The 19,796-nt window shown below is 37.9% G+C and overlaps 1 protein-coding gene across 1 annotated transcript in view; it reads right to left on the bottom strand.

The window, feature by feature from the left end:
• The window catches only part of LOC142033781 (mitogen-activated protein kinase 10-like), a 118,181-nt gene that overhangs the window by 56,436 nt on the left and 41,949 nt on the right, over nucleotides 1-19,796 (bottom strand). The window contains exon 4 of the mRNA XM_075034144.1: nucleotides 17,085-17,254. Coding sequence (XP_074890245.1) covers nucleotides 17,085-17,254 — 170 coding nt within the window. The remainder of the gene's footprint in view (nucleotides 1-17,084; nucleotides 17,255-19,796) is intronic.

Genomic DNA, 19,796 nt, shown 5'->3' with positions numbered 1-19,796 from the left:
ACAAGATGTGTGATTTATAGCCTAATAGTACATAGCAGAAAGCAAACCTCCTGTAGCAACTCTCAGAACTGTGTCTCTCATTCTCATTTAGTTCAGCCACAACAGGGCATCATATAGGCCACAACTAAAATACCCCTTAATTCCATTAAGAAAGTATTGAACAAATAAAATGCAAAGCCAAAGGATTTTTTTTTTAAAAAAAAGATACTTCAACAGTTAAAGGTTTTGTCTCTATTGTTCATGGAGATATATTGCAAATATACTTCAGCAGACAAATCTCTCAGCTAATCCATATTACTTGATCACTCAACTTCTCTTAAGAAGAAAAGCCTACATGAGACTCACCTGAGCTATGTAAGAGTACTTTGAATTATTTTAATAATCTTATCTCTTCTCATATTTTAATCTCATTAGTTACAGCATAAAATCACTGACTAGGAGTTAGAAAACAGTAACACTGAAAGTTTGTCTGGGCAACCACCTTCTCCAGTCTACAATCTCTGTTTGCTTTTCTGAATTTTCTCTTTCTATCAAAGCAAGAGATAAAAAAGCATCAATCTAAAATCAGAAAACCATACGCTTCTTAAGCCTTTGGCTTTTATGATCCATTCCTAGTCCTTTACATATCACGGAGGAAAATAAAACAACTAAAGCAATGCTTTGTACAGGGATATTTACTTTGAGATGCTTGTATCTTGACTGCAGTTCTATCATTGTCTTCTATCAAATGGAAGGTGTCCAACTACTTCAAGAAGTCAATACGTAAATTCATTGCACTGAGTAAATTAATAGCACTCACGTTTTTTTTCTATTCACCAGAGAGAAGCTTTTGTTTACAGACAGCCAACTATGCATTTTACTACAATGAAATTACAGATACCACATGTAGGTCCTCTCTCTGGTGCTTGCTACACAAAATCCTTACCTTGGAACACCAAGGTTAGTATTGATGATATATCAGCCTTCTTAAGACAAACTTCAATCACTGGCAGAAGAGTGGCTGTATAAACAGGTGACTCAAGGGAGCAGGAATAAGAGAGAGAGAGTAATGAGTGTCTGTGAACTGCTCTGAAAAGGCTGAGTGTGAAAGTCATTTCAAGATCTCCAATAAGAGACTGGACTTGCATCTAAAAGCCTGTGCTTCTTTCTCTGGAAACTCTATCATAACACTTCTTGCTCAACTATGAATTTATTTTTTAATTTATACAGTTGCCTTATTTTTATAACAAAGGCTATAATTCACCCCAGTCTTGTAATAAAATTATAGTTTTACTGAAACATGAGCTCAGAAAATCCTCCAAGTTTACTGCCATATCTCTGGCAGCTGTACAGACAGAAAATGCAGTAAATAAACTCTTTCCCTATAAATTGTGTTTACAGCTAGTTTGGCAAGGTAAACGTTAGTGTTAAAAATGCCTTTTAAAACTCTAAATAATTTGAAACAAACCTATTCAGCAGAGTGAAAAAATTTTAGCCAGATGCGAACATAAATTCATGACTACCAAGAGATATACGTAATTACAGCTATTTAACAGGACTCTTTGCTGACTTCAGCAGGGAAAAAAAAAAAAGGAAATAAATGAAACTCATTCTAGTCAGATTCACACAAACCCAGATCATCATTTACCACCAATGTTGTGTGCAAGTTCAGACTGTAATGATCAATGAGCAATGCTCTGTTATGATACACTTGAAGGTCCAGGCATTCATTTTTATACCTATTTCAAAAAGCAATGAAAAGCATTCTAGTTTCATGTCCCAAGTTTCTATTTCAACAGACGGTTACCAAGTAAATACTTTAAATTATTCTTCCCATAGAGGAATAATTCTTTTAATCAACAATGAAACTTAACAATTATCAATTCCATTATATACTACGCCAGAATAGACTGCCAAAGCCACAGAAAACCCAATATCTTTTTTTAAATCGACTCTTAGAGATGGGTTCCTAGGATAACAAATGGCAATTTTTGGTAGCCTTTAGTTTCAAGATTCTTCAGATGGGGCACACACATCCTTTTCAAGATGCTTACCCTTTCTCAAGCCACTACTTCATTAAAGTACTATTATTAGCTTTCAGATGATGGAATGGAAACCCAAAACAGGAAGGGAAGCTCCCAGCCTCCAGCCTCCTGGGGCAGGCTGTGAAATGGAGACTTTTGGCAACCTCAGCAAACAGCTTTCTATATTAAGAAAGTCTCTTCACTGAATGTTGTAGAAATCTGGACACTAAACATTCCTCTTACCTATCATTACATAGATATATTGTGACAAATATAGTATTAAAATCTTTCTGAAAAGCTACTTAGTATTACATCTACTTTCTAAAGTGACAAACTTTGGTCCTCTTTGCCTTCCTCCAGAAAGACTGCAGCTGGAACTGTTTATTACAAATGACTGCTATTTATATCTGCGTTACTTGACCCTTCTAAGTAAGGTAGTTTTGCCACTGACATTAGCATTCTGCCTTATTTCATTCATCCCAGCACAGCAAGAGGGAAGAAAGCTGAAACCAATCTTGTTAAACAAAGCACTGATCTCTGTATTTGAAATACCCTGCTTATTTAGTGCTGAGATCTCAATCAGTGGAGAGACCTGGTAACCTTGAAAATTATGCTTAACAAGAACGCTAATGATAGCTCATCCCCAACAATCACCACTGACATATGGAGCGGAACACATTCTATATACACACAGAGTTACACATCTAAATGTATATACACATATACATAAAAAGAAAAGCAGAGATGGATGTATATATAAATCCTTTTCACAGTAGTTTCTCTGACCTCAAACTCCCTGCCCTTGGTTTCAGATAACTATCACTACTGCACTTTCTGAGGAAGTCATTTTTAGGAACAAGAGCCAAATCTCTTTTTCCTGTATAAAGCAAAATTTCTGTAAAAATGGTTTATGAAACTTTAACCATAAAATATTTTAAGTGCTTTTTCTTCTCTCCACTTAAGGTCCCATTTCAGGCATGCACACCAACTAAAAAGAGTGAAAAAGTTATTTTGCTTTAAGGAAATTTTAAGGTGTATTCTGGTAGCGGTTTTTGTGAGTTTTGGTCGTTTGCTTTTTATGCTGTCCTCACTTATCAGTCCAAATTTTAGAATGAAATTAGACCTTCTCATTCTTACTTTTTTTTTCTTCTCCTTTTAACATGTAACTTCTGAGTTTCTAAAGGCAGACATTGATACATTTCTATTTATAAACAGTGCATATTCCTCTTTTCAATAATTACTTTTAAACATTAAAAAAAAAAATCATTATTTTTAGAGTGAAAACTTCTCTCCAGAAAGTATCTTTAAAAATAGTGAATGTTTTCCATGACAAAAGTGTAAAAGAAAAGAACTCCATACATGCACCAATATGACCCTAATGAAGAGTTGCAGACCTGTTGTCAGGAATGGCTACTCTACGCTCCGGATCAGGTCTATTTCTCCTCAAAATGCAGAGAAATTCAGTGGCCTCTGAGACAATGTTCACAGCTTATACTTAAGGAGACCAAAACAGTTTCATAATGGATGACTGCTGTACTTTTCTTGTTACTGTATATGGTTCCAGCTATTTGTTTTGAGTTTCCATCAGCTCACAGCTTCTTGCAACCAGCTGGTAACAGTTGGATTAGGAAATACAATCAAGCTGCCTCCCCAGCTGCAACACAAGTCATCATTTACTTTTTTACTATTGCCATGGATGTTGCGCAGAATAAATAAATCAGCCTCCAAGCCCTTCCATGAGCTTCCTCATCACAGCAGAGATTACTGATTGAGCTTAAAGTGTTCCTTCCTGCACGGGGCAGCAGAGACTGGACGTGCTGAAGTGCAGCAGAGGAGTCAAACACAGGCATCCTGCCACAGCAAATACCTTGCCAGCAAGGTGCTCCAGCTGGTGCCCTCTGGAGCCCCTTCACATGCCAACGTGACATGAAACCTAAGCAGCAAAGACAAAAAGGTCAAACTAGGCTGTCACCTCGGTGCATTTTAAATGGAGCAGGTCCCCTCTTTGGGCCTTTGGGAACATTGCAACCAAAGCAAGGTAACTTGCTGCCAAATATTCAACAAGTGATCTCTTATCCTGTGTTGGAATGAAGTAACATGAGAGAGGACAGAAGTGCTTGAACCTTTTGGGATTATCATCCTAGTTCCCTGAATGAGAGTTCAACATTACTGTCAAAATCATATAGTGAATTTTGTAGCACTTAAACTTCAAAGATGTACCATTAAACCTGGATGATTTTAAGACAAAATTTCAAAATGTGTGGCTCTATTTTACATTTCAGTGTTTAATCAGGAAAGACAGGTTTCTTTTCAACGAAAACTTAGAGAATTAGGCCCACTGTTCAGTGTGCACATGCTTTCATTTATTTAATAAATATATGGCAGGCAAAATCCAGTTAAAAACAGAAAAGACATGTCTTGCTCTCTGCTTTCACAATACTCTTCATTTAGAGTACTGCACTAGAAAATGCTTGCTCTCAAACTTTGCTTGTAAGACTTACAGTTCTGATACTGAAATAAAGTCCACTGAAAATGAAGAAGTTTATTGTCCAATTCATATTATGGATTTTACATTTAGTTATTAAATATTTTAGAACAGAGAAGAGCATATGTGGCACATTTTGACTAAAAATGTCCATGTCTCCTGTATCATTTCATTACAGTGTCAATGAAATTATTACTGTAGCATTATAAAACAGGTTTCTTCACTTCACTACAACATACTTATTCTATTTCCCACCTTGCAAAATACAGCTCTCTAAAGGCCCTGGTTAAATGGAAATATGTTTTAGTTGAGTTACATTTTTTCAGAAATCAGACCAAAGCTCTCTGGTTATCAAACAAAAAAAAAAAAGGTGATTTAAAGAGCTCTACACACATTTCTGTCTGAAAATGGAAGTGACCAAAAAAACCAACCAACCAACAAAACCTGCTCACATGACCAGTCGTAACTGTACTTATTGAAATGGGAGTCAAACAGACAAATCTTCACCATAGCTAGAAGAAACTACTTCAACAGGAGTCTTTCCCCAGTCAGATCTGTGACAGTGTATGCCTAGGTATTTAAGATCTTAAAGAACTTGTTCAGAGATCCAAATGCACTCCTGCTTATTCTTAAAAAAGCAAACACAAAATCCAAGCTCACAACTCATCCAGTCCCTTTACTGTCACCCATAAAGGATTAGAATAGTATCATTTTCATATCTGTGACATCTGCAGCCCAATTTTGAATCCATATTACTCATTCTGTTTAAAATACTGCAGTCATTGCCTGAAATGTCAAAGCCAAGCAGCCCTTTCCAGCAAAGATAAACTGGGAAGCACAATGAATTTGTATTTCTAAGGGCAACTAGATTTGAAAACTTAGCTGTGAAATCTATTTTACAATTCGGTCATGCTGAGACAGCTCTCAACCGCCAAACTTTCAGATGGGTGGTCTGAAGGAAGATGATTGAGACATCATATATAAGACAATGTAAAAGAAGTTGCACAGAAAAAAAAAGGCTGGAACGCTTATTTTTAGTAAACATATTTACAATAAAAGTTCACTCAACATCTGTCACTGGTGGCTCCAAATGTGCTATATTATAATTTCACCAATTATACTACTGGGTAAAACTGTAAAATAAGAAAATAATTCACTATGAGGCAAAAGAAGCTACACACTTGGAAAACTGCTGGGAAAGAGGAATCACAGGCTGGAATCTATTAAGAAAAAGGAGGGTCTGCAGTAAAATTTGCCCTCTATTACTGGCTGACAAATTTTTCAGTTGGTATGCTAAACCTGCTCTGCTGATACCTTCTTTTAAAACAATTACACAGGTGAAAGTATCAAATTTGTTCATGTTAACAAAATGCTCTTCCATCAAAATCTCCAGTAGTTCTTAAAAGTGACTATCCTCTCCAGCTCCATCACTACCACAAACCACAAGCCTGTGTATAGATGTATAGAGAAGCTCCACACCTTGCACAGACCAAAATCTCATGACTGAGCTGACAATTCAGATGCACAAGGTTATGCCCTTTCGGCTCAAGCTGTAAAAAAATACCTCTGTGACTCTCTCACCTACAGCTGGACTTCAGTTTAGTTATCTTTCTGATTATATGAACTGGTGATGCCCTAGCAAGAACCATTTCAGAATCTACTGATCAGCTCTGTATATTGATGCAGGATAAACTCTTTTCCCATGGCCATTCTCACTCACAAAGATGGTGCAGGGATATGGTAGGAAAGGCAACGTGGAAACAGCTATACTGTTCACACACTGCTTGGCACACCTCTCATAATGGGTGCCATTTTAGTTTCCCTGGTGACTAAAATATTCATGAGGATGCTAAATATGAAGTATGTTTACATACTTCTCATCTGTATATACTCTGCTAATTCTTTATACTTGGCTCCGAAAGTGACTCAGTTGTAGAATCTGCTTCTGAATAGAACTGTAAAACCAGTACTTTCTGGTTCTGCATTTCTCCTGTCACTAATTCACTATATAGTCTGCTAGCTCATACTAACCTTTATTAACTGCCAGCCTCGGAAATTCAACCTGGGCAGTGAAAGAAGCCAAGTTTTTTTTCATTCTGCTTTAAAAGGGCTCTAGGCCAAAATGCTTTCCCTTACATGTCACGCATGTAAGAGATGACAGTCTCATGGTTTCCAAAGTATGCTACACTACTCACTCTTTGTATGCTCAAGATTTACCAAAGCCAGAGCAAGGTAAAATTTTGCAAAATGGATCAGGGCTGGGGGTGCCTATCAATATTCAGTGGCAGGAAATACATGGACAAAGGAAGTTAAAGCATGATTTGTATTTAAACCATATTGAGTAAATGTTTGCCCAGCGTTTGGAGAATGGGTATAAGACACTAAATCTGGTAAAGAGATCTTGCATTCAGTGCTCTGAACTTTCAGCAGGGTATATAAACTTTGGACAGTTTTCAAGTTGTGTTAAGTATCAAAGCCAGAAAAAGTCCAATTTCCTCATTTAACAGCAATTTACAAGACTAGGGAAATATGGACACCGAGGCAGAGTCTATGCACCTGGCAGAAGTTGAGTACCTAGCACATTCAAACTGTCAGTCACATGATAAATCTGTTATTTTTGGATCTACAAACTGAAACAGAAAACAGCTACTATCTTCCATAGCCATCTCACAGTCATAATTTAAAAGACTTACTGGCTTGCCTGAGGAACAGAACAAAAGCTGTCAGTTTGGAGAAAAAGAAACATTATTTCACAACCTTTCTTACTGCATTTCTCAACTGATTAAAAGTCAAAATTCAACCAAGCACTAAAAACGTATTGTCAGTTAGTCATCACCTGCAATGTGATAATCATGGAAGGAAAAAAAAAGCCAATGTAAAAAGTTTAACCCTAAAAGGCTACTCCAATTCTAGTTTCCCAAAACTAACCCTGCAATCTCTGCAAGACTATTCTAAGCAGACAGAAACAGAAGAATGGAGATGCTGAAATGTCACTTGGTGCTGTTGTGGGAGGGAAGAAACCCAGTGCTGCCTCACTCCCAGCCAAAGGGCTAGTCCACAGCCTGCCCTTACACCGACAGTACCTCAACCAACCCAGGTTGCTCTCACTCATTCAGCACTCTCTCGTCCAACTGGGGTAATTCTGTATATACAGTATCTCATACTGAGGGACATCTCTGACACAGGTAAGATGCTAGGAGGTAAAACTGATGGTTTGTAAGGATACAAAATGTTTTTACCTACTGTATAACAAGCCAAAATGCCTTTGTTCAACACAAACAAAATTAAAAATTACTTAAGTTTTCAGAGTTGCTCTGTTACACCAGAAATTTCAAGATGTAGATGCTCTGACACAATTTTAAAACAAGATTTTTGTTTGAATTACAAACCCTACCCCCTTCTGTGGCTCATGGTGAATTAGCGGCCCCAGAGCTACAGAACTTATTTCCAGTTTGTAAATGGGCACCAACCAATTTTGGAAGGAAAAGTGTAATGCTGTGAATCCAGAAAAGAATAAAAGAAAAAAAAAAAATCAAAAAAAACCCCTCGATGTCCTGTTTGCCACTTGCTTTCACTCCTGCCTTTGAGTCTTTGTCCTGTCTGCTTCCCTTCCTAACTGCCTCTCTCTTTATTGCCAACTCTTGCCCATTCTGGTGAGTTTTCCCACTCATGTCATGCCAGACATGTCTCACAATGTTCACAAACATCACCTAAGCTTCATACACATGCTCTTGTTTCATATTGTCTTTCTATTTTGCACAACTTCTGGTGGTTTTTTTTTTGGCTGTCACTGTTTGTTATGATTGTCTGAGGACAGCAGGTCCTGGGACAAGGGACAACATTTTGCTTTCTGTAAAGAACTGTGAAAATCTGTAGACCACATCAATATCAGAGAATAAATATCAACAATATGTGCTGACAAAGAAAATGGAATTATCTGAGCTGCATTTCCTTCCAGACTGGCTCTGGTTTTTCTATTTTTGGTTCCATTGCTTCTCTGTTTTGATACCTGCCCTTTTATTTGGATGCTCTGTCCTACAGGCCTACCTCTCTGATTCCATATGGTCACAGCTATTCTCCTATCATGGGAGAAACCCCTTGTTCCTAAGAGGGAACAGAAGCGTTCAGTGCAATTGCTCTCATGTTAAATACATGGTAATCAGTGATGATGATGCAACAGTCTTCATTTCAGTGGTGACAGGATTTCAAGTGAATGAAATGAAAGATTAAGTCTGAACTCAGTTAAGGAATGGCTGCAATGCACTGACAGTAGTTAATTCCAACCCTGATTTCCTCCTTGAACTGAAATTTGCATGCAATTGAATTCCAGGCAGACAACCTGACACAACAGGAGAAGCAAGGAGAGTCTTGAAAAAAATCTGTCCAATACATCGCAGCATAGGAGTGAGATAGAACAAATGTGAGAAAAGGGAGATCTGACAGTGACCAAAAGGAAGTTTTTGATGGGGTAGGAGCAGATAGGTGCCTGACATCTGTAAAGGGAGTTATAAAATGTTACTGTCTGATAGCGAAAGGTGTAAATTAAACTGAGATTTTAATCAGCCAACACAGAAAGAGCTTAAGTTACACAAACATCAGTTACTTCTCTGCAGCCACAGAATTTACAAACAGCTGATAAATTTTTTAATGGCTCTAACAGGATCACAAATGCTTATCCAGTCATGGCTATGAACAAACCCACCCTATACCTAAGAGTTGTACTGAAAATCCTGGGTGTCAATGCTCTCAAATGAGCCTGACAGTGCCTTCACAGTACTGTAATTTATGACCAAGTGAAGTGAGTATCGCTGTCAGGGTTCACAAAAACAGGTTGCACAGAGATAGCTTCTACACCAACTTATTTACACTTTTTTTCATAAACTTGCAGAGAGAAAATTTGGAATAGATTTTGCCTGCTTAACTACTGTAGTCATAGAAACTACACAGGTTCTTTAAGGAGAAAAGAAGAAAAAAGGACAGTCAGAAATATAGGCAGTCTGAGTATTTTAGAGACAGAGACTCTGATCTCTTTGCTAGGAGACCATACTGTGGCACGTTTTATTATACATCATTTGTGATTACCAGAACCTAAATTACATTTGAGATTTCTGTGCGCAAGCAAATGGAAACAAAACACAAGAAGACAAACATGAAACACACGGTGGCTTCCTGTCTATCAGGAATCTCTTCATTTAGGTAGAAAAAGGACATTACAAAAAAGAATTGACAAATATTTTTTGTAAAGTAATTACGTGTTAAAAAAAAAAGATAGAACAATAATTCTTTTTCAAACATTACATCTGAGGTACCTGTCATATAAAAATGGGTCTTCATTCTGCCTCAGGTGCTTTCATGCACTGCTACTGGATATATACTTTTTTTTTTTCTTCTTTCCCACTTACAATAAAGATAACAACAGTAGGTAGAAGAAGATATAAGAATCAAAGCAAACACGGAATAGAAGCTGCTTATTCTTAAAGACAATTAACTTACCTCATTTTTCAGGCGCATTATATATAGTTTGACATATGGCAGCTGTTCTCTATGATCCTAACAGCAGTTTCCTCCACATCCAAGCTAAGTTCTCTGTTGAGGCCATAGCAAGAGCATTGCAAGACATTGCCTCCTCCTCTCACCCCATATCCAAGCAAACTGTCTCTGAATATGTGTTACTATGGAAATTCTAATAACATCACCTTAAGAAACACAAATCTGACCAACTTAGATAAGCACCTTCACTCAATATTCTGGAGCTCAAATCCACAGAGATACTCAATCTTTGCTGTTCCCACTGGGCGTCTCTCAGCACCTTAAAATGCACGTGCTGGTGATCCAGATTCCAAATACAATTGGGAAATTTGCTATCTTTCTGAAGAATCAAGGCACAGATACATCAGAACAACAAACCAGAATGTGTGGTTCCAGATGTACATCAGATGGTGATCAATGGCTAACTGAATATATGCAATTAAACTTTTGGCATTTCAGAGCAATGACATGCTAGAAAATCCACAGAATACTACAATGTGAATGCAAACTGGTAGTTGGAGAAAAATCCTGCAATGTACAAATGAATAAGTGAGGCTTGAAGCTTGCTGTGAGTTTACTTATGGTATTTCAATATTTAAGAACTTCCCAAAGTGAAAAAAAAAAATAATCTGTCAATAGTTTAAACCACTTGTTCTCAGGAGAGAAAAGAAAACATCTCATTCGGTGTTGCCATTGTATGAGATTATATTAGCAATGGGAAACATCAGATAATTTGTTTAAATTTACATGCTTATTTCACTAACAGTGCAGTAATACTTCACAGTACAAACTGACAGCTATTTTCTACATTACTCTCTCACAAACCACCTGTAAAACTCTCTAAACATTGTGTTCAAAAACCTCCTCAGGAGCGGAGTGTCAAAGCACATCAACAAAGCATGCAACAGCATGAGAAAGAGAACACAAGCTGAACTAATGGATACAATTTGGAGAATCTTTAACAGAACAGGATAAATCTGCAGTGCCAGCCAACAGAATGTTAAGCACAAAAAGTCTGCGAGATGTGACTGTGTAACTGAAATGCAAGTAACTGAACTCACAACACACTCAGTACTGATTCACAGGAGAGACTGGAACTGACAAAATTAACACTGCCACTCCCTTCAGGGCCACTGAAATTCTAGGCATATCTGGATATGTGCTTCACTTCATTTTTCCTCTGAAAGACATGTATTCTTTATTCTCCTCTTCTGAGGAAAATTAGCGATCTATCCTGTGGTGAGAACACCTCTGAACTTTAATGGAACTATGCCAGTTTATAGAAGCGGAAATGTTGACCTTTATCAAGGAATACAGTATTTCAGTTCAGTGGCACAAAGAAAGCAAAACAATATTACTGGGATAGCAGGGTCATGATGGAGAAATATACTGATGTCTCAAGAACTTTAATACACCAGCGTCCAGCTAAACAATACAAATGAGGTTGTGCATTAACTGTAAGTCACTGAGATGTCCACTATTCTCTGTCTCTTTTCCACTGCACCGTAGTAAAAGCATAGACTATTCTTCTTCTTTGATCAGTGTGGGCTCAAAATTAATTATGCTCAGAAGTGCCAGCTCCTCTTTTCCACGGCTTTTGCTATTATTCCCATTGCAATATCACTTTAGAACCTTATACTCAGACCAGGAGTCAGTTGTGCTACACAAACCCAGAACTGAAGGATAACCTTCATACAAAAGATCTCGAGTGGTTTTGCAAACTCAAAGATCTGTTCTTCATCATTTACAGGCACATTCCACACAGAAGGTAGTCAAAATCTATTTTTAAGTGGTTGTATTGATTGACTATGTTCACATCTTCACAGACCTCCACCAGAGATCTATGGGATGGAAGAGGTTTCCCTATAATATTTGTCTTAATATATATAATACATGAATATATGGAGAATTAGAGCAAGTTTTAGCCAACTCCATCTTAACAAATCTCCCATTACCAGTATCATGACACAACAGGACACTTCACTATGATAGTTCCAAGGAGAACAGCAACAAAAAAACCTTCATACTGGACATCTTGTAGTGGACAGTATCTGTTGCATTCTTCCTCCAGCCTTTGAACACTACGGGAAGCGGTTGAGTCACCATCCCTGGAGATATTTAAAGGATGCGTAGACATGGCACTTAGGGACATGGTTTAGTAGTGGACTTGATGATCTTAAGGGTCTTTTCCAACCTAAATGATTCTATGATCAGCAGTTATATAAGCCACAACAAGGACCACCGTCACAACATGTTGATTTGAAAGAACTCTGCACTCCTTAAGATTCAACTGCCAAACTACAATTAAATCAGCAAATGAGAACCTATGGTAACCTTAGGCAACATAGCAAGCTATCAGTTGACTTGCTGACTCTACCTGTTACAGGGAACACAAAGACTCTGCAATCTCCTTCATATTCAGGCTCAAAGATATCATCAAATCACTAATTCCAAGAATAAAACCACAACAGATTGCCCAACTTACTCCTTCAAGAATATATTTATAGTCTCCTCTATATCTGCAGATGAGATATCTTTCTAAATTTATAATGCATTCACTGAAGAGCTACCAGGACTCTTCAAAACTATCCTCAAACCATCATTCCTGCTCCCATACTCCCCTCTCCCCAAACATTACTCCAAGACACAAAAACTTCTTGCATAAACTAGATAGCAAAAAGCGCTTCCCAGCTAACACTCCCATGGCCCAGCTACACATCATTAGACCACATCCCAACATCATACAGCATGAAAGCCTGTCTTCACTCTTTGGAAAAAAAGCAAAACAAACATTCAGGATTTCAGCTGGAAGACATCATCAGACTCATCTATTTGATACTCACCCAGACAACTTTGTCTTTAAAGCTAACACTTTCTCCTGATAATGCACACAGGTATAGGCACCAATGTGGTCATAAACCAGGCCAAATGTCTTCGTAAGCTGCTTCTAAGATTTTAATTACTTGTATCCTCAGGCCTGTAAGTGATGTCTTCACTACCTGCCATGGAAAACTGGACTTCACCCTTGCTTCCATCATAAATTCAAAAACCATCACAGCCCCTTCAAATTCTTTTTGAAATATTCCTGTACAACATCATTTTTCTAAACACCACAGGCAGTATCAAAAATATCACAGGCAATATAAAAAATGATAGCTTGCAAACCACAGCAGAAAACCTACAGATCAATTGCCTTGCTTCCAGGCAAAAAGCATTCATTTAAAACACAAAGAAACATCCACTCCTACATCAGCATATTTCTGTTGATTTTATGGAACGTGAGAACTCCCCTCCCTCCACCCTCATCTAAACCAACCATACCCGCAGGCTCTAAGTGACCTGTCCCTCTCTCTCTCCCCCCCCCCTTGTAAAATAAGGTAGTTGACAACTCCCTTCTAACATTGCAGAGGGGTATCAACTACCTCTTCTCTCAGCAGTTTAAGTGGCACATATTTAATTAAACTCAGAAAACTATTCTGAACTCATTTTACCTTTGACGTTTTCTGTTTCTATCCCAGACTTGAAGATCAATTCATGTGGTTAAAAGCCTGCATAGTTTTTACAACTACGGCTTGGTCTAATAAGCTACAAGCTCTGTTTCAGCTATGTCCCATTGTCACCACACCTATAACAACATGACAATTTTATGCAAGTGCACCCTATATAGTCTTTCTCACAGATTTCAGTGTGATGTACAGCAAGCAAACAGCCTACACTTGCATTACAAGTAATTTTTGCAGACTGAAGAGGAACCTCCCTGCTCGAGATTCCAAGCAGCTTTTTCTTTCTTCCTGCTGGCAAAAATAATCTTGTGAACACAGTTAGCACAAATCCCATTGAAAGCTCCTACAATTAATTTCTGAAGATACCAAATGCACTATGTCTATAGCCAATACCACTTTCTCACCAAGTTTATAATTATTTCACATGGGCACAATCACAGCTAACGCTCACATCATATGGCTTTCTCTTTTTCACATAATTTAATAAATTATCATCTTCTGAAGACCTTAATATCTTTCTTTAATACTTCCATATCAAGAAAATTATTTTGTCTTTGATGTAATTTTCAGAATAATCAAGTGGAATCAAGTCCCAACTTCTTTCATAACCACATTCCCTGCTTCCCGTGCCTGCTTCTGTTCCCGGTATGAATTATTTTCCACTGAAATTCTCCTGCTTATGTTGACATCTATTTATACAGTTCTGTGAGAAAGATTTCAGTATTCTGTGGCTTTGCCTTGGAACCCAGCAACACCAGCTTCCAGAGCAGCCTGAAAAACATCATATCTCTCCTCCATCTCCCTCTGCCTCTAAAATTACCTCTTGGGCTGCAGACAGTTTGCCTGTCCAAGTATACCCAGCAAGGTGCTAAGGCAGCCAGCATGCTGGGCACATGGGGTCCCACATCCAGGTTCAGAGGGAAGCTGTTGCTAGCAAGTGGAGTTTGGTCCTGAAGTTAGTGCTGAGGCAGTCCTTAGCATGAAATATCTTGCACCTGATTGGTACTGAGACATTTGATGTCAAATTATTGAAAAATCTATTATTAAATAGGCCCCTTTTCTCAAGATGTAGGAATTACAGTTGTGTGGCCAAGTACTTGACAAACCAGAAAAGTCACCAGCAGCGCAGCTCTTCCAGTGTGGGGAAGACAGCATGGACTCCACTTGCCAAGCTGTAAAAATTTAGACCAGTCAAGCAGCAGGCAACTGGCTGCAACTGCTGGCAGCTGCTCAGTCCTGAAAGGGTAGTTAGCATTTACCAATAATACTCTACCTTTATCACTCCATAAAACCAGATGTCGCTATGCACTAAAGCTGTCTCCAGTAGCTGGGTAGCCCGTCACTCCAGCCAGACAACAGGTAGTGTCCTTTTACCTACAAATATCTGGAAGGAAAATCCAGAAATAGTGCATGCTGTGAGAGGTCTGAGCCTAAACCACTCTGAGCTATCCTACTTCTGTCTGCCCTCGGTAGAAGGAACAATCAGAAATTACCCATCCAGCTCCTACACTTCTGCTAATTTTGGCACTAAGAGACAGAATTGCATCCCAGATCTGTTATGCTTCCCGAACAACAAGTCATTAAGTATAAACAGAGCCACTGGATCTAAAAGAAACTACAACCTAGGTTTTTTCCGCTATTTTCATAGAGGCACTCCTCATGGCTATTCTTTGCAAAGGAACAAGATGAGCAGGGCAAAATACCTCCTCCACCAGAGCCAGCAGCACTCCACAAACAAGCAGTTTTTCAGTATATTTTTCTCCCTTAAATTAATCTGCTTTTTCTAGAAATAACCCTATATCCATCAAAATACCTATAGTTTCTAAATAGTGTTTCTACTGTAGAAACTTACACTATTTAAGTTTACTATGTAAACTTATTATTATTACTATATAATTATTACTATTATTATGCAAGTAGAAACTCACACAACTGATTTCTTTTTTTTTATTACGTATTGTCTTCCCTTAGCTAAACTAGATATATATTTATCTCACAATTTTTTTTCATTAATTTCTCACTTCACCACTGATTCTTCATGTTTTGCTCATAGTTTGTTGATGTACTTCTGGTAAATTATGCCTCATGACAGGCAGATTACAACGTAACACATACTAAGCAAAAATGCTCATTATCTTCCCCATGTATCATGTAATACAGAAAGACCTTCTATGGCCTCACCATGCTGCTCAGCCATTTCAGGGGATTTGTGTTAACTTTCACTTGAACTTACTTGTTTTCTGATTTGATTTTTCTTTCCTAATATATTCTTAATGTTTGCCTATCAACTCTTAGTAGGAAAGACAATTCACAGGATGTTATTCATTTTATTTAGCTTAACTTCTGTTTTTTTGCTGCTCATAATTGATCATTACAGGAATTCAGTTGCAGAGAGGTTCAACAAAATCTGATTTTCCTCTAAAACAAATAGAGAATAGTAAGTAGGAAGAAAAAAACCCATCTGTTGCTATATATGGAAGTGGACAAATAGTGCAAAATGAACATTAATAGTACTCAACACAAAGTATGTTTCTTTCCCAAAGCTGATTTTAAACTAACCTTTAGCCCTTTTGTGTTTAAGATATGAAATAAAGTACTTGATCATTTAGATCAATCTTTGTACTTGTGTGGCCTCAAAGTATACTAAACACTGGAAGTGACAGACTGAGACTTAAGGTTGTGTTGCTAATTGTTGTGACACTGTCAATTATAGTGCCAATGCCAATGATCCATGGAAGCCCACTTGCCCCTAGATTAAAGGAACCTGTTGCTTTACCACTGCCTCCAACTGTAATGTAACACATTACATCAAAGTCAGAAAAGAGCAGTGATAAAGATGACAGATGGAATTAGACTTCATCTCTGATCGAATTATAGATAAAAGATTGTGTTAGTTACCCTAATGCCTCATAATTAAACAGGTAACAAATGCTTGCACAAAGACATTTAAATACAAGTCACTGAAATTTAAGAGCCATATCTGAAAATGCAGAGGCAAAAGCCAACCGGGATATCACAACTTTTGAACATAATAATTTTGAATTCCATAAGCCTTTTGTATTGTTTAGAAGAGCTACTGAATTTCTGTCTTTTGTTCACATTGCTCACATCACTGCAATGTCTCTTGTAAGAAATAAAGGAAACATTAGCAGTTACCTTGATTCGAGAGGCTCCCATTCTGAATAGTTGAGAATTCTATAGGATGTGACATGTTTCTATATTGCTCTCAGTGAATTTTACTGTACAAAGACTAAAATTACAGGGTTTACTTGGGGTATTATTTGCACTGCCTCTGGAAATAGTGCCACAGTTGTCAATTATGGTAAGATGTTTCTCCTGCTTTCTTGCTAGTTACATTTTGCTATTTGAAGAAACAAACGTAGTGCTATCATTCTTACCAGCAGGAGAATTTATTAGCGAACCACTAGGCTTCTTCTGCCTCAGGACGTCCGTTGCCTGACTGTTATTTTTGCAATTTTAGACAACGTCTGTAGCTAGCAAACTGTGAAGAAATGCAAAAGGCAAATCCTATTTAAAAGCATAAGAGAAACTGCTGATACTTACCAAACTATTCCCTGAGCCCCAGAGCCAATAGGTTTCAAGTTCTGGTAGCGTTTGAGAACTGTGAAGGTCGAGTCACCTACTTCCACGCTGTAGAACTGGTTGTCAACTTTGCTTTTGCTCATGTTGTAATGTTTGGCAATATATGACACATCCACTTGTTTCCCAAATCCCTGTTGTACAGAAGAAGGGAAGGGGGGAGGGAGCGGAAAAAACACAGAAACCAAGACTGGTAAAACATCACAATACTGATAAAACACAGTCAGCCTAATTCTCCAGTATAAATTCTTGTCATTTTAGGTTTACTGTCACAGATCTACATGATCCTCAAACACTCTCAAATACTGTATCAAACCTTCTTTCACCCAGGAAGTAACCATAAAAAGCCACTGATTAAAGAAAGCTAGTGAATTCTCCAGCTGATGTTTGTGACAGTTACTCTCAACTACTGGTCTCTGCTTGCCATTACTGCTGCTTTATAACTACTGGCTTATGTGTTCATGCTGATTTTGCCCTCATTTGTATTGCAATAAATATCTTATTTTAAAATTAGAAGACTTACATCAGTGTAGAAGTGGGACAAGAGACACAGCAATTAGGCTCTCCATCATTGGTCAGATAAAGCAAATAAGTCTATTCACATGAGCACTAAAACCTGCCCTGAGCACATGAGAAAGGCCTTGAGAACCTTTCAACAGGAGTTGAAAAAGAAGCAGAGCAGTTTATGAGATGAAGTGGGACCTGACATGGCTCAGCATCATGGAAAGTATTCAGCAGCTCAGGAGATCTTCCCAAGTTCTGAGTTCTGAAGGACAGAAGAGTTGCTCTCGTGACCTGACGAATGCGTTAGTCCTAAGCAAAGGCTAAAGTTACAGTAAACTTTTTACACACTGAAGCTAGTGCTGCAGTGCTGTAACCTCACCCAAATTTGTAGAATTACTATGCAAAAAGTTACATTATAACCATTTTATGACTACTCCTGAGCTCAGTTCCCTGAAGACTATGGAGGGAAGTATATAGTAATTTGAGATAAAAATCAGAACTTAATGTTTGTAATTTAGGATTCTATACTACCTGATGCTGATCACAGGATGCAAAAGTTCAACAAATTACAATAGATCTGTCCTCAAGTAGTTGACAACTCACTTATGAAAGTCAAGACTTTTCCAAATGCCTTCTCTAAGGAGAAACAAAACCCAAATGTGCCTCTCTCTGCCTGTGCATTTATTTTCAGTGCTCGCAAACACAGCTTCTAAATTTTCTTATTTGCTCTATTATAAATTACTTTCCCGAAAAAATCTGAATAATCAACTGTGTTATGTGATTATGGACTACTAAGTTGAATGTTGATGGAGCCAGGAAAAATGTAAAGTCAATTTGGAGAATATTATTTTTTCGATTTAAAAGGACGTAATTCCAGTGTTCCATGAAGCTGGTCATTAAAAACAGATAACTGACCTTGCTGAGAACGTGGATTATCAGGTTTGCCTTAGGACAATTAATACTCTTTTTCTGTCCGTTATCTCACTGAAAGGTCCATTGTCAGTGGACAGCATTGGTTAATCCTAACCACCTCATTTAGAGACTTAGAAACATTCTAATAAATGTAGCTGTTCATTCAAACAGAAAATCTCATTTCAGAAGAGCAACTAGAAACATTACATTTACTTGTTAATCAGATACAGGGCAAGGCTTTTTCTATTTATTTTTTTTTAAACGCAGAAAGCGAGAAATTTATGGACACTGACGTAGTGCTAAATTCAAGCTTACAGAGAATGAAATGACTCCTAAAGAGGTTTGAATTTTTCTCATCTGAAGAAAGACAGACTGCATCTGATTTGCACTGTGTAGCCCTAGTCTTAAACCTCCTTCCATTACGTGAAGGGAGATGCATAAATTTGGCTAGCTCAGCTATTCATACCACACCTAGAATTGAGAGGCTTTATTTTAATAATGCTCCTCAGAGACAGGAAATAATCACAGCTCCCTCTGGCTAGACAAATGCATTTGCAGTGTGTTTTTTTCTGATGTCATTATCAGAACAATGCAGACAATATTCAGCATTAACACCCGTTACTCTGAAACCAATGTTATACAAAATGTCAGCATAAAAATTGCATTCCTTAGTGAGCCTGACTCATAGCCAGCTCCTCTGGAAGTACAGATACAGTGACTTTTTTAAACAAGCCAGATCACTGTGTTAAGGCTTGGGTGAGCCAGGCCTGCCATAGCTTGTTTCATCCTCACTCCCAAGCTACCCAACAGTTTGTCATGGGGTATGGAGCTACATGGGAAAAGATACTTCATTATTCTACATTTAGAATCCTGTGCACATCAGAATTACTTGCTTTTAAGTTAGACTGACCCTGTGAACTGTTGGCTTCAGGATTCCCATGCTGACTACAGTGGGATTTCTGAACTACTGCAGTTCCAGCAGGTGGTTATTTTAAATCCAGGAATGCCTTAAAAATCAATCAAAACAGCTCAGAAGAACACCCTGTAGTACCTCAGTTACATCAATAATTAATGTATGCAATTGCTTCAGTCATTTCAACAGCAGTTGAAGTGATGTTGATCGACGAGACGCAGAAGACCACAATCAGTAAGACCTGGTCAGAACACACAAGTCTCCTGATGAGCAGCTCTCCTCTGTGTAACACAGACCATTCCTATGACAATCTGCTCCTAACTGTGTGTGAGTAGGAAAGGTAAAGA

Source organism: Buteo buteo, chromosome 1, assembly GCF_964188355.1.
Source record: "Buteo buteo chromosome 1, bButBut1.hap1.1, whole genome shotgun sequence".
Lineage (NCBI taxonomy): Eukaryota > Metazoa > Chordata > Aves > Accipitriformes > Accipitridae > Buteo > Buteo buteo.
The sequence above is the reverse complement of the archived record's forward strand: the minus strand, read 5'-3'. Positions and strand labels throughout refer to the sequence as shown.